General features: G+C 38.0%; 1 protein-coding gene across 7 annotated transcripts in view; it reads left to right on the plus strand.

Annotated features, from left to right (window-relative positions):
* The window catches only part of LIMS1 (LIM zinc finger domain containing 1), a 183964-nt gene that overhangs the window by 130225 nt on the left and 37275 nt on the right, over positions 1-16464 (plus strand). For 4 of the 7 annotated variants that reach the window (XM_045835209.1, XM_045835210.1, XM_045835207.1 and 1 more), the window contains exon 2: positions 11817-11976. In XM_045835209.1, coding sequence (XP_045691165.1) covers positions 11817-11976 — 160 coding nt within the window. Of the gene's footprint in view, positions 1-7364; positions 7585-11816; positions 11977-16464 lie in introns of those variants that run through there. The other 3 variants (XM_045835204.1, XM_045835203.1, XM_045835205.1) reach the window with 2 other exon arrangements.

Below are 16464 nucleotides of genomic sequence, written 5' to 3' on the forward strand. Positions count from 1 at the left end.
CTAAAAGAAGAATGTAATATAGAGCCAGAAAGTTTGGTACTGATGGCCACCACAGCCATATAAGGAGCCATCCCATGGATACATTGGAAAGATTTTTCTGGCAAGCTGGACGTTCTCTTAAGTCAACACGCTTAACTAAGTATACTGTTGTATATTTGAAATACAAATCTTTCTTAAATTTGTGTGTTTGGTTAGGACACAATATATCTTTTTCCAAAGGTGTTTAGGGATGAGAATAGTGTTAGTATGTCACAAAACAAATGCCAGAGAGAAATTATTTGAGTAATAGAGGAACTCCTGCAGAGACATATTCCAGTAAAGTTGTTAAAATTTTTAAGAGAAGTATTGGACAACCTATGAAAGATAATTTTAAGAATGTTTCTTCAGTTGACCCAATCCATATCCCATGGTCACTCAGTTATTTCAGTGACCATGGGATAGGGATTCAGTGAGAGAAAATTTGTGAGGGAGCTTATAGATTTAAACTGCAGTGATGATAGTTAAATGAGTTTTCTTTACTGAGAGGTAAAAGGTGAGAAGAGATAGTCATGCTAAAGCACATGAGCTACATGGAGCTTTTTTGAGCTCCTGGAGAGGGAATTGGCTCACTAGTACTTGTCCAAATGTTCTTTCGGACGTATCACCCAGTACTAGTAAAGTTTGATCATCAGTTACCTTTATATAGTTCTGAATAGTCATCTTGCTGCAATCCTGTTTTTGTTGTTTTAAAGATTTTATTTTATTTATTTTTAGAGAGAAGGAAGTGAGAAAGAGAGGGAGAGAAACATCAGTGTGTGGTTGCCTCTCTCACACCCCCCACCAGGGACCTGGCCCATAATCCAGGCATATGCCCAAACTGGGAATCGAATTGGCAAACCCTTTGGTTCACAGTCCCACATTCAATCCACTGAGCCACACCAGCTAGGGACAATCCTGTTTTTACTTAAAATCACATATTTTTTTTAGTTTGCCTTTCTTTTTAATTTTTTTTAAGATTTTATTTTATTTGTTTATTTGTAGAGAGAGGGGAAGAGAGGGAGAAAGAGACAGAGAGACACACTAAGGTGTGGTTGCCTCTTGCGCACCTCCGATTGGGGACATGGCCCGCAGCCCAGGCATGTGCCCTGACTGGGAATCAAACCAGCAGTCCTTTGGTTCACAGGTCGGCACTCAATCTACTGAGTCAAACCAGCCAGGACTTAACATACATTTTAAAAAGAAAAGAGATCAAATGTTAATGTACTTATCTCTAGATGGCAGAAATATCTCTCATCTCTGCCTTTTATAAATTTTCTGTAATAAATTACTATGGGGCTAAAGGAAGTGAGGAAATTAAATATCAAACAAAACAATGCGTCCCAGTAACCCTGTTGCAAGTGCTCACATTTCACACACTTAGGATTTACAGAAACTGGGGCTGCCCCATTGTTCAAATTATTTGTTAGTTTATCTGCATATGGTTCAGAATGTCTCTGGATAAAGAGAGTTTCATGGAGAATAGAAACACCATATTTTTTTTTTCTTATCCTCACCCAAGGACATACTTACTGATTTTCAAAGGAGGGTAAGAGAGGCAGAGAAATTTCGTTCCATTTCAGGGACAAAACCTGCAACCCAGGCATGTGCCCTGACTTGGGATCGAACCTGTGACCCTTTGGTTTATGGAATGATGCTCCAACCAACAGAGCCACACTGGCCAGAGCAGAAACACTGAATATTAATTATTGGTTTCAGGACTAAAAGTATGCCTTCTAATTTATTTACTGAAAGATTTTAACCTGAGATTAAATTGTGCTTCACTCATTTTTTTGTGAGGGATATGAACACTGTTCTTAAAATATCATAGAGTTTGAGGTGCTGTAAGTCTTCTGACTCCAACACCAAAGATAGTCCACCTTTAGATGAGTTTCCTCTGAAATGATGTTACAATCAGATGCAAATTGCCTTTTTTTGGTCATAGTCTCCTTGTCTCTGTTGGATTGGTCTAAGACTAACGGGGCCAAAGAGGTGCTTCCCTGCTTTGATCATAAGGCAACTCCAGTGCAAGTGAATAAATGTGCAGTTTTCTTCATTTTTCAAAAATCCTCACCAGAAGATATATGTATTGATTTTGGAGAGAGAAATATCAATCTGAGAGAGAGACATCTATCAGCTGCCTTCCACACGCCCCCAACCAAGGATCCAACATGCAAGCTAGGTATGTGTCCTGACTGGGAATTGAACACTCAGCCTTTTGGTGTGTGGGACAACACTCCAACCAACTGGGCCACCTGACCAGGGCAGTTTTCTTCCTTTTAAATTCAAGCTGTTCACCTTATTTTGCTCTCACTCTCTCACCCCTATCAGGAATTAGGAAACAATTTGAATAGACAGGGCAAAATGGCATATTAATTGCAACTCTGGGTCCTTTTCTGGCCAGCCTTTGTCTATTTCCTCACCGTATCTTAAAAGAAAACAGTACATTTGTCTGGGAAGCTAAGAAATGAGAAAGAACTTTTCAGCTCCATTATCTTTACTTACATGTTGATTGTTTTGTTTTTAGTAATGGGGGACAATCAGATTAAATTTTCTATTTGAGTAGGATTGAGAATCACAGTAAAAATACTTTATTTTTACCATGTGGTATTTTAACCAGGCCATCTCAACAATTTGTATACCCCAGCATTCATGGAAACCTTTCATTGACTTTGGAGAAGCTTCATTATGTTAGTTGTTGCCGAGTGTTTGGTTAGCCATTTTCACATACATAGATCTCTCTGGAGTGGCATACAGCATGTAATAACCTTATTTCTATGTTATTTTTATTGATTGATTTTTAGAGAGAGGGAAGGAAACATCAATTTTTTCCACTTATTCATCCATTGGTTGATTTTTTTTTTAAGATTTTATTTATTTATTTTTAGGGGCGGGGGGAGAGAGACAGACATCAATGTGCGGTTGCTGGGCGTCATGGCCTGCAACCCAGGCATGAGGCATGTACCCTGACTGGGAATCGAACCTGCGACACTTTGGTTCGCACCCCGCGCTCAATCCACTGAGCTACGCCAGCCAGGGCTGATTCTTTTTAGTATATTTTATTGATTATGCTATTATAGTAGCCCTAGTTACTTTCTCCCCTTTATCCCCTCTCTTCCCTGCACCTGCCCATCCTCCAGGATTCCCCCACCCTTAGTTCGTGTCCATGGGTCTTACATATAAGTTCTTTAGCTTCTCTATTTCCTATACTATTCCTAACCTCATCCTATTTTATGCCTACCATTTATGTTTTTCACACACTGTACCTCCCCCCCACCATTACCCCCTTCTCCCTCCCCCGCACTGATAACCCTCCATGTGATCTTCATTTCTGTGATTATGTTCCTGTTCCAGTTCTTTGCTTAGTTTATGTTTTTGTTTTTTAGTTCAGAAAGGTGTCTAACTTTTTGGCATCTGTGGGCCACACTGGAAGAAAAGTTGTCTTGGGCCACACATTAAATACATTGCAACACATAATCACAAAAAAAAAATCTCGTAACATTTTAAGTAAATTTGTTATTTTGTGTTTGCTGCATTCATAGCCATCCTGGCCAACCTGTGGGCTGCAGGTTGGACATCCCTAATCTAAGGTTTCTGGGTGCCAAGCACCGTCATTAATATAGTCCCTGCTGGAAGCAGAGGAAACTAGAGGGAAAAAAGTCTTCTACATCTTCTTAACACAATATTCAATAAGTACCTTAAAAAAATAAGAGAATTTTTACTAAATTTCCAGCATAAATCTGATTAAGCACACAACAGGTGTGAAACAATTTAGTGCCTGATGGAGGAGGGTTAAGATGTAGTTCCCGTTCAAGCACAGTTTCGTGGTGGCTTTGTTAGTAGTAAGAACCATCAGCCTGTCTGTACTCAGGGCACTGGGGAAACGAAATATAAGGCAAAGCCAGATTTGCTTTAATTTCAACTTAATGTCTTGTTGGTGATCAAGAATCAAATAATTTTTTAATGAGTTCTTTAGTTCCATCAAAGGGACAGTTAAGATTAATAGAGTACATGTGCATGCACATAAACACACACACACAAACTATTAAGAGACTTTTCATTTTGTACCTCTTTATAGTGTTTTTATTTTTTCCCAAATGCACATATTACTTTTTTTTCTTGTCAATATGGTTATTGAGTGAAGTAAAATTTCTGACTTGTTTTTGTACTTATCTTCACATATATATACTTAATACATGCATATATAAAATAAAATTGGGACTATGTACTTATTAGAACAGCTAAAATAAAAAATAATGATAACACCAAATGCTGAGAAGGATGTAGAGAATTTGAATCTCATATACTGCTGGTGGCAATGTAAAATGGTACAACCACTGTAGAAAATAATTTGGCAGTTTCTTAAAAAAAAGTAAATATAAACTTATACAAATCACTGGTTTCACTCTTGGACATTTATCCCAGAGTAATGAAGACTTGTATTCACACAGAAACTTATACACTGCTCTATTCAAAATAGCCCAAAACTGGAAGCTATTGATTGGATTGGCCAAAAGTTTTATTTAGTTTTTTTCCATATGATGGCTGTAGTAATGCTTAGTTGTCTTTAACTTCATTCTAAATAATTTTGTTAGATTATATTGTGACAGCATGCATTTTAAAAAACCTGTCAAAATTGGTGAATTTTTGTGCAGCCATTTTAGTGTTGAAGATGGAAGAAAATAACATTTTCAGCATATTATATTTTATTTCAAAAATGGTAAAAATGCAACTGAAACTCAAGTAAAGATTTGTACAGTATACGGAGAAGGTACTGTGGCTGATCAAACATGTTAAAAGTGGTTTGTGAGGTTTCTTGATACTATTGACATATTGACGAAATAATTCTTTGCTGTGGGGTTGTCTTATACATTGGAAGATGTTTAGCAGCACTCCAGCCTCTAGTCAGTAGAAACTAATAGCAGATGATAGCCGACATACTCAAAATATCCAGATCAATAAAGTTGTTGATGAAAATGAAAAATGTGTCTTTTATTTTGTGGAAAAAACTAAACAGACTTTTTGGCTAACCCAATACTTACGTGTACTTCAGTAGGTAAATGGTTAAACTTTGATATGTTTATACCATGGAATAGTACTCAGCAATAAAAAGGAGCAAGCTCTTTATATATAAATGAAACAATTTGGATGTATCTTAAGGGCATTATGGTAGTGGAAAAAGCCAGCCTTCCAAGGTCACATACTAGACGATTTTTATTTATGTAATTGTCTCAGTCAGTTTTAGCTACTATTTAAAAAATACTGTAGATTACATGGTTCAAACAACAAATATTTATTTCTCAAGATTTTGGATGCTGGAAATTCTAAGATCAAGGCTCCAGCAGATCCAGCTTAGATGAGGATCTACTTCCTGGATTGTAGCAGCTACTCTGACTGTACCATATCATGTATCACGTGGCCCATAGAGAATGATCTGTGTCTCTTCTTATATGGGTATTAATCTCATGGTGAAGAATTGATGTTCTACTCCCATGACCTAATCTAATCCTAATAACCTCCCAAAGGCCCCACCTCTAAATACCATCACATTGGGGATCAGGCTTTTAATATGTGAATTTTGGAGAAACAAACATTCAGTCCATAGCAATAACATTCTTTAAGTTACAATTACATAGATGAAAATCTCATTAGTGGCTGCCAGGGTTTAAGGATGGCGGGGAGGGGAGAAGACTCAGAGATAAGATGAAAGAGATCTTTGTAGTGATGGACTAGCCTTATATCATATCATGGGGATGGTGTATTCTGTGTCTACCCTGTATACACACATTGCACCAATGTGAGATTCCTGATTCTGATGCACTATAGTTACATACGATGTAACCACTGGGGAAAGCTCGATGAAATATACACAGGACCTCTCTGTACAATCTTTGGAATTCCCTGTGATTCTATAATTACTTCAAAATAAAAAGTTAAAAATTTGATTGAAGACCTTTCAGAATATTTTTAGTTCCTTGGCAGACAAGAGACTTTGTTATGTCTTATCTTTATGAACCATTAACTTTTTCATAGTTCTACTATTCTGTCTAGTAGAAATAAGACTAGTCATTGTGAAGCAAATAAGAGTTTTTTACCTTAGTACTTTTTAGTTACATTTTTAGATCTCTTGCTGACTCAAAAACTGGTAGCCAGTTTGCACATTCATTGTTTCCATGGTTTGTTGATCAAGTAGATGGATTACGAACTCCATTCATCAACAAGTAATTATTGCATATCTGCTAAGAAGTGGACTCTAACCATGAAGTGAGTACAGTCATGAACAAGACAAAGTTTCTGCCCTCCTAAGGGTTACATTTTTGGCATGTGAAGTGAGGCTAAAAGACAGTAGAGAGAGAACTTGTCCCCAGCCCTTCTGGATACTGTGTGAGCTTGGTCTCTCTAAGTAGCATTACCTTAGTGTGGGCAGAATGTTTTGGATCTGATTATGATTCTGGCAGAAGAATGAACATGATTTACTTTCAGTGAACCTAATACAAATTAAGGCCTTTATAAAATATTTTAAGGGAAATAAAAAGAGCCTGACGGTATTACATCATTATCATCTCCATTGCTGACACTGTTACAAGACCTGTGATATGGTATAATAAGACATGCCAATGACATTGTTAGTCATGGTAAACCAGTATTGCCTCACAAGTTACAGGATTAGCTGGGGATCAAATGCAAGGAGTTCTAACTACAGCTCTTTCCTGTTACCTCTTGCAATCCATTCATTGAACACATTCTTGAACTTTTAGTATGTGCCAACTGTGGAATAAATAAGTCAAACATAGCTCTTCACTGCACCAACTCACAGATATCCAGGAGAAGGTTGTCATGGTGCACATGTGGTGAGTATGCCCTGGGCATCATGATGCTCCTCAGAGTGTGCCAGCAGTGCCAGCTCACCAGGTGCTTATTAGAAACAGAATTTGAGGGTGTGTTACATGCTCTAAGAGATTCCTATGCTTACCAAAGTTGAGAAGCACAGTGTTGGGGTTGTTGAAGCCAGCAGCAGCCAGCCAGGGTACAGGACTGTTTCTTTCTCAGAGACCTACCAAGCAGCCCTCTTTCCTGTAGTAATGATTACAGGCACAGTCCACCAGGATGGTTGCTTGGCAAAGGCTGGGTTACTACTTTTTGGAATGTTTTCTAGAGCTTCCAAAATGCCTCAATAAATCAGGACTCTCAGGCCAACTTACTGCTTTGCTTCTGGAGCTCTTAATGTGAAGGGTCACTAGCCACCCTGGCAAGACTGTGGCTGACGTATGTGAGGACAGTGGGAGTGACCCTGGCAAGGAAGCAGGCAAGGCCTGGACATTATTTCTCTGGTCTCCTGTCCTGCTGCTCTCTGCCCTGGGCTTCAAGCTCAAAAGCATCAATGATGGCATTCTCGAGTAGGGCACACCATCCCTCTGTTATCCCAAAGAATGAAGAAGTGTCCCAGACAGCACTGAGCAGTGTCTACCAGGCTGATGGCAATGAAGATGAGAGGGCTGTGTCCAAACTGCAGCGCCGGCACAGTGACGTCAAAGTCTATAAGGAGTTCTGTGACTTTTATGCGAAATTGTGAGTGTCCCCTTTCCTACAGTTCTCCTCTCCCAGATCTAACCTTTCTGGGTTTTCAATGTGATAGCCATTGACGGTGCTATTTCTTGGGCTTTGAGCAGGGGCCTTCAGGGTGGTGCAACAGGTTCCAGCAGGCAGGTCAGTTGTCTAGTCATGGAAACTCGTGCTGGATGAAATGCAGATGTGAAGGAAAGTGCTACCTTTACAGTAAGAATAGTAACATCTGTCTTTAACAGGTTCCTGATAATAGTATAACTTAACTGTACAGTCCAAGAAGGTGGTTTAGAATTTTCATTATTATGATTATAATAAATTTTTATACTCAAAAGTGTCCACAGGTAAGGGGCAGATTGGAAGAAGCCAAAAAAATGAATTACAGGATACTGATAAAAATACAGATTTTTGTGATGTTTAACAGTCAGCAGTTTAAAGTTATACCAACTGGGTTTCTTAATACTGTCTCCAGGGGATTGAATGAATAAAAAAAGATGTTGTGTAGCAAATACATATATCATACAGTTAGCCCTCAAAGTTCGTCTGATTCATATTATTACTGGGCTTTAGCAAACAGTTTCAAAAAAAAAACAAAATAGTGCAGAGCATTATTTAGACCAACTCGTGTAAGATTGTTGACCTTATACAACATTGTACACTTGGAATTATTGCAAATCCCAAATTTGTCAACTGAACGTTAAAGAGAATTTAACTGACCTGATTCTCTGTTTCCATGAATTCATTCTGTGTGATATTGCAACAGATGTCATTTATTTTCACAACTCATAAAGAGCTCTTTTAAGACTAATTTGGCAATTATATTTGCATTGTAACTAAAATGCTTGGTGAACTCCCAAGATGCTTTCTGAATTTATGTATTTTTTGTGTTTTAATGCCAGAAAATTTGTTTCACATACTTTGATAAATGGGGCACTTACATAATGGAAAGCTTGATGATGCCAGGTGTTCTGTTGTGTGCATGAATTTTGGAAGTAGATCAGCTAAAACGAGTATGACTGGGCTATTAAAAAGATTCTACCCTAAAGGCATGTACATGTATCCTGCATAAAAATATTATCTAGAGATATTCCCCAGTGTACATAAATCATCGCCATCAACACTTTTGTTGAAAAATCTAGTGGAATTTCTTTTCTCTGAAATTAGTTAATTTATTATAACTAAACAGATGACAGCTTAACTATCATTCATGAATTTTAAAAAGTAACTTATCATGATTCTTAAATATAAAAGTCAACTGTAAAATAATACATATGTTAATGTAGTTTCATCCACTGTAACAAATGTATCACTTGGGTGGGGATATTGGTAATGGGGAAGCTGTGCACGTGTGGAGCAGAGGGCATATGGGGAATCCGTATTTCTTCCACTCAGTTTTTCTGTAAATCTAAAACTGCTCTAAAAAACAGTCCATTAGCCCTGGCTGGTGTGGCTCAGTGGGTTGATTGCCGGCCTTGAACCAAAGGGTCACCTGTTCAATTCCCAGTCAGGGCACATGCCTCGGTTGCAGGCCAGGCCCCCAGTAGGAGGGGTGTATGAGAGGATCCACACATTGATATTTCTCTTCCTTTCTTCCCCTCTCTCTAAAAATAAGTAAATAAAATCTTTTTTAAAAATCCATTCAAAGTAAAACAAAACAAAAAAAACATAGTGCCAGAGGATCAAAAACAGTAAGATTATTGATACTTTTTTCCTGAAAGTTTCCTCCAATATTCTGTTTCTTTTTTTTTCTGCTTATTATGAAAAGGAATACTTCAAAAATACATACTACATTATCTCTAAAAAACTAGTTTCTTCTTCCTGTGGTAGAAATAAAACAATATGCTTCTTTTTATAATATGTCTACCTGTTTTCTATTATATTTTTTGCCTTTTTGACAAAAAACAATAGGAATAATTTTGATTCATGTACGCCAGATGGCTTTTATTGTGTTGGCTGTTGTGGTTTTTTTTCAGTTGACAATCTTAATATTAATTTTTGATGAAAAATAAGTGTTTCTAAAACAACAAACTCTTGGTGGGAAGTGTAGCATTAATGTTACATTTTTACAAATCTCATTAACATATCTCAATAAAGAGAAGCTTCTCAGTTTCTCATAATTACTTCTGCATTTATCCTATTGTAATATGTTGCTTTCAATAAAGTTTGTGAAAAAAAATATGGCCTTACATAGAGATGTGGTTAGAAAAGGGAGGGCCTTTTGAACCTCTGAAAGGGTCACAGTGGCCCCTAAATTTTGAAAACCACTTATCTAGGTAATAATGAGTCAGGCCATTCCAAGATGGCCTTATTTCTAGCTTTTTTGGAGTTCCATTAAAGTCACTGAGGATTTGGTGACTCTTGAGAGGTTTTTAAATTAATAATAATGCTTCTTATTTGAGTAGCATCTTCTGGTTTTCAAAGTGGTTTTATATACTTTTTCTTATTTCATCCTCAAAACAGTACTAAAACTTATCAGGGCAGGTGTGCACTTAAAATACTTTATCAAGGTACACCTGAGGATCTTGGTCAGGAGAAAGGAGGAATCCAAACTTTTCCAGAGCTTTGCTAAAACTTCCACAGTTCAATTAGCTAATGGCAAAGCCAAGTGAAGAAGGGAGTTTTATAGGTTTTTCTTCTTAACTCGGTAATTCTGAAATGAGAAAGTAGAAAATTTGTTTTAGTGTGAGATTTAGGCAAGGTTTGTTAGGCTGCCTACCTTCTTCCCTTTTTCCTTTTTTGGGGGGTAATGTTTTTATTTTATATTTAAACCTATTAAGTAAAATTAAGTGTGATTGGTATGGAGGTATAAACATATTACTGAGTAAGTTAATGGCAAAGCTACAAAATAGTAATACTATTCTTTGAAACACTTGGGGGAAATAGGCAGAGTTGCCCTTTGGTGTAGTGGGGTGGGGGGGTTGAGGTAAAATAAGGTATCTGTGAAGACTGGCTAAAGCAATAGAAAAACTAAGAAACTGTTATGAGTCAAGGCAATTAATATGTAAAGTGGAGACTCTCCTTCCTACCTGCCTCAGAGTGTTTGTGAAGATTCAAGAAAACATTGGCAGTAACTTTACAGGATGGTCAGAAGCTGCACCTGGGGACCAGACACACAGGTACAGCTTGCACTCTGAGTGGGCATCTGAAAATAAACTTGTCAGATTATAACAGGTGGCTTGGCTAATGACTTCTGCTTACAGGACCTTCTTCACTTGGAGGCCTTTCAGGAATAAAACAGTTCTTCATGTGAAATTCATTGGGGGGCAGTCATTAGAGGATAACTAATTATATCTCCTTGTATGCCTTATTATATGCTTTTCTTGTAAACTGCAGTAGTTAGGTGGAGCATGGGATCATTTTTTGAATGCCTCCTGTCTGCTTCCAAGTGTTGGGTAATGATTGGCATTGGGCTCATCATCAGTGGTTACTGACTGCCTGGTTTTACTTTCCTTATCTGTAAAGTGTGATGATGTCCTTATCATGTCCTCTCAAGTATTTGAAGTTGATGTTGTAATATGATTGTGATTTTATGAGCAGGGTACCTGAATTCTAATCCTATTATCTTCCATTAACTAATGAGCTTTGTGGGGTTGGGCTAGCCACGCCACCTCTCTTCTCCAAACATGTTTCATCATCTGTAAGGTGATCTTTATAATGCATATTCTGTGATTTTAAGATATATTTTGTAATATCAGTGCTTAATATTTGTTTTACCAATTAGATTATAGGACTAAGGAATTTTGACTCATTTTAAGAGTTACCTGAGCAATTGCTTTCAACAGGGTCTAATCAAAGGGATAATCTGTGCATTGACGTGGTATTTACTTGACATGAGGTTTAAATTCTGTTCCCAGAAGGGAGAGAAATTGGCTTTGAAATGTTGATTTTCTGACATTTTAATTAAGCTACTTATAAAGCTATAAACTCAAAGCTCCATGGGGACAACTCTTGACTTTCATCTGTATCCATAGGCATTCACCTGTGGTATATTTATCAAGAGGCATGTCAAAATGTTAAAGAAAACAGGTTCCAAGCAGAAGGAGCTTTGAGGACTTAACATGCTATGGCAAAGATAGGAACAGTTTTACTTGAGAACTTAAGATACAAGCAAAAAATTGGGCTTTTTAGATAAAAGATGATTTTTGTAAACAGGCAGAATGTGTGCTCTTTAGTCCACTCTGTTTTTCAGTCCTAAGTCTAAGAAGAGGTTAATCTGTCCCTTCCTTTGTTTGTTACAGTAACATGGCCAATGCCCTTGCCAATGCTATCTGTGAGCGCTGCAAGGGGGGTTTTGCTCCCGCTGAGAAGATCGTAAACAGTAATGGCGAGTTGTACCATGAGCAGTGTTTTGTGTGTGCTCAGTGCTTCCAGCAGTTCCCAGAAGGACTTTTCTATGAGGTGAGTCAACTTGGAGAAAAACATAAAGGTACCGTTCTCCCCCACACCTTTTGCCCTCCTCTCCCCGTTTTTGAGTCACCTTCCCTTTAAATTTTAATGTCAAAGATTGTATTGAAGAGCCAGATACAGTGCCAGGTACTTGGTACCTGTTGATTATTGATGGCTAATACATGGAATGCCCTGACAGACTCCCATCATTTCTGTTCTTCTTTTCATCCTCTTATTTCAGGACCCATGGCACCTGTGACTCAACCTACCAAACCTGAGCACTTCAGCTCAGCAGTTTCAGAAGCTTCAGCCATGGTTTTTCTGGCTTCTCCCCTTAGGTCTTCACTTGCTTGCCCCTACATATACCTTCCTGATTCCGCCTCTATGTGTTCTTCCTTCTCAGAGCACCACTGGGTATCTTCTCTAAAAGAGGGTATCTGTTATCTACTCTAAGACTTTCAGGCAACCAGTGGGACCTGCCATGCATTCATTTGCTAAAGAGGATTCTGTTTAGAAATGAGTATTTTGGGTAAATACCCTGTCCATATTTAACTTTTCTATGTGTCTTACGTTCTTCTCCAAATTTTTGTTTTTTCTTGATCCTCTGGTGTTACCATGTGATCTTTACTTCCTCTGTGTTTATTCTTACTATGACTGAAACCCCTTTCTCACAGGAAATGTCTACTTTTGGGACTGGTCTAGGGAGGTCAACCTCATGCTCTTAAAGAAGATACAAGTGGGGTGTGTGTGTGTGTGTGAGAGAGAGAGAGAGAGAGAGAGAGAGGAGAGCAAGTTAGTAATTTACTTTTACCAACCTACTCCTTACATGTTTGTATATATGTGTTATTCATATGCATATCTTTATATGATAATACATGTACATAGAATTATGTACAATCCAGAGATCGCTGCTTTTTAATTTCTTCTTTTGCCTAACAGATTTTTAAATTTCCTGGTTTTACCAACCATTCCTGAGGAAGGAAAGGTACTTAGTTGTCAAATGTCATTAGTAAGTTGATTGCGACTCAGACAGAATTTTCCCATAGAAACAAGGTCTAGTGAAAGTAGGGTTCCCAGGTCAGCCTACAGAAAGCTTTTTACCTGTCATGTTTATACGAAATACAGAACTACCATGTATACAGTAACTTCACTCTGGGAAACAGCTTTGAGAGTTTTGATTAGAGAACACTATTTTACTCATTGGGATACATTTTTAGCTCCTACTATGTCCCAGAAACATTCACGGCAACGAAAATGCTACCAGTAGGAACAGCAATTTTTTTCTCTTTTCCTGTACTTCTGAACTGCTTTCCTATGCAGTGGGAATCTTTTTCTGTTAAGGGGGTGGCTTTTGGATGGGAATGGCAAGTGAGAGTTGGAGTGAGATCTGAGCAGAAAAGGCAGTCACCAACAGCAGGAGGGAATGGGGGTGAAGACTGGCAGAGACCCCACCCTGAGGTTGTGGGTGGGGCTGCTATTGATAATGAAGATGATGGCAAGTAGATTAAAGAAGAAAAAGGAAATTATTAGAGGCTGAGGCATGGGAAGAGAAAGGCACTGTGTAAAAAGACCTAAAGACCTGCTTCTGTAGAGCCTTGACAGAGCAGTCTCCGATCTCTGAGTAAGCACAGTTGAGGCAGGGCGGGACTAGCAAGGAAGGAGGTAAGACTTCCAAAGCATATTTAAAGGAACCCTAGCAATCTGCCTCTAGAGGAAACTGTCTTCATACTTTGTAAACCCCTTCTTTATCCCTACCAGTGTTTTTCTATGAGGCCCAGAGAGGTTGAAGTGTCCTTGATAAGAGCAGATTTGTGACATGAGTGGAATTAGAATCTAATTTGGTCTCCTAATATTTGATATGGTATTATTTTTCTTATATATTCTATTCAAATGTAAGATACTTTTATTGAAATAGATATTTATGGCAAAGGCCTTAAAAGGGATTCCAGAGCAGCAATACAGGAGAACTCAACAGAGAAAGTCAGGTTCTGTTTTTTCAGATATTTTTCTTATCATGATCACTATTCCCTCTCTTAACTTATTTTTCCTATATTGTCCATTTGTTTGCCATTTTGGAATTAATAATATTGCTAAGCACAGTTACCTCCTAAGCTCCTGGGTCCTATATTTGGATCCTGTCAGGTGCCAGGCTACTTGTGCTTAGTCAGAGGGAAGGCTTTGTAAGAGTCTTCAGTAGAAAGGGAATAAAGCATGACTCATGCTTGTCATCCTGCCCACCCCTCACTCCTCTTTACTTCAGGATTATAAATAGCCTATCTGGCCTTCTCTGATAGTGTTCCAGAAGATGTTATCAACACCATCAAGTAGTCTGTTAATGCGCTGTTGTCCAGCTTAAGCTCCCTGAGGTCCTGAGGGAGATGGCTATTTTAATTACATTTACAATTAAAACCCTCTGTTCAGGCCAGAATAGACCTCTCCTTCTGGTTGAATGATATTAGAGAAAAAGTTATCCCAGACTTCTAAGGAAGAATCTGCATTTTCAGTTATATTCAGCAATAAACTATTTTCCAGAAAGGAAGCTCAAAAACTTATCTGGATTGCTTTCCATTTGAGAAACAACTCTGTGCTGCAGTCTTGGTGGTAAATAGTGATTGCATTATTTCCACTTTATACCTTTGCTGTGGCTTTTGTCTTATCATTAAAATACCATCCTTCCTTCAGTCTCCCATCGATTATCTTTTCTCTGGAAGGCTAGCAATGAATGAAGATTTATAGGTGGGTTCTCTGTACTCAAGATCCCTTCAAAGTGGGATTCAATTTTTGCTGTAGAACTTCCTGATATTTTGGATCAGATAGCCAGGACATTCTTCACTTTGACTACAAAGGCAAGTATAGTATAAGACTTGTTTCCTATCAGTCTTTGGGATGTTTGTCTGTAGACAAGCTCACCCAGCTCAGATATTCATGGCTCATCTGCAACTCTGCTTTGAGTAAAATAACACCAATCTAGATTATTGCCTACATTGGCTCCTTACTTAAGATGACTTTGAATCCCATTATGTGATTTAAAAGTGAACTTAACCACAACCACATCAAAATTACAACTAAACTGTAAAACAACCATCATTCAGAACTGTCTGGTATCAAACAGTTCCTACTTGTTTGAATGGAATTCCTACAACTATGGAATTAAAGAAGCTACATTGAGACTGGTAAGAGGGGTGGAGATGCACAACAAATGATCTCATTTATAACAGTATCAGAGTAATAAATTAACCAGTAACCAGAGGGGATTGTGAGGGGAAAAGGACTCAGGGTTTTCAGGAACAACTATAAAGGACACACGGACAAAACCAAGGGGGGGTGGGATCAGGGGAGGGAAGTGGGAATGGCTGGGGTGGGGGGGAGTGCTGGGGAGAAAATGCAGACAACTGTACTTGAACAACAATAGAAATAAGTAAGTAAGTAAATGAAGTACCTAGCAATAAATTTTACCACAGAGGTAAAAGACCTATATTTGGAAAATTGTAAGATACTGAAGAGACATATTGAAAAAGATACAAGTGGAAATATGTACTATTCTCATGAATAGGAATTAGCATTATTAATATGTCCATACTACCTAGAGGAATCTATAGGTTCAGTGCAATTCCTATAAAAATACCAATGGCGTTTTTTATTCAACTAGAATAAGTAATACAAAAATTTATATGTAACCATGAAAGACCCCAAATAGCCTCAGCAATCTTCGGAAAGAAGAACAAAGTTGGAGGTATCACACTGCCTGATACCAAACTATACTACAAGGCTATAGTAATCAATGCAGCATGGCACTTGCATAAAAACAGACATATAGATCAATGGAACAGAATGGAGAGCCCAGGAATAAACTGATAACTATATGGTCATTTAATATTTGTTGAATAAGCCAAGAACATATAGTGGGGAAAAGATGGTCTATTCAGTTGTTGGGAGAATCGGACACATACATGCAAAAGTATGAAGCTAGACCACATTCTTACACCATATGTAAGCATAAACTCATGCAGGCCGGGTAGCTCAGTTGGTTAGAGTATCATCCCGATATGCCAAAATTGTGAGTTTGATCCCTAGTCAGGGCACATACAAGAATGAACCTATGAATATATAAATAATTGTAACCACAAATCCCCCCTTCTCCTTCCTCCCTCCTTCTCCCTGACTCTCCTTTCCTCTCACCCTTCCCCTCGCTGTGGTCAATAAATGAAAATTTTAAAAAACACAAAATGGATTAAAAGACTTAAATGTAGCATTTTGAACCATCATTCTCCTAGAATAAAACATATGCGGTAAAATTAGAGACATTTCTCTTAGCATATTTTTTCTGTTGTATCTCCTTGGGCAAGGAAAACCAAAGAAAAAATAAACAAATGGGCTTACATGAAACCAAAAAGCTTTTGTATGGCAGAATAAACTGTTTACAGAACAAAGACAACCTACTGAATAAAAGAAGAATGAGACTGCCGGCCAAGATGGAGGCATAGGTAGATACAGTTTGCC

The sequence above is a fragment of the Phyllostomus hastatus genome, unplaced genomic scaffold, assembly GCF_019186645.2.
Source record: "Phyllostomus hastatus isolate PE091 unplaced genomic scaffold, TTU_PhHast_1.1 phas_contig_2, whole genome shotgun sequence".
Lineage (NCBI taxonomy): Eukaryota > Metazoa > Chordata > Mammalia > Chiroptera > Phyllostomidae > Phyllostomus > Phyllostomus hastatus.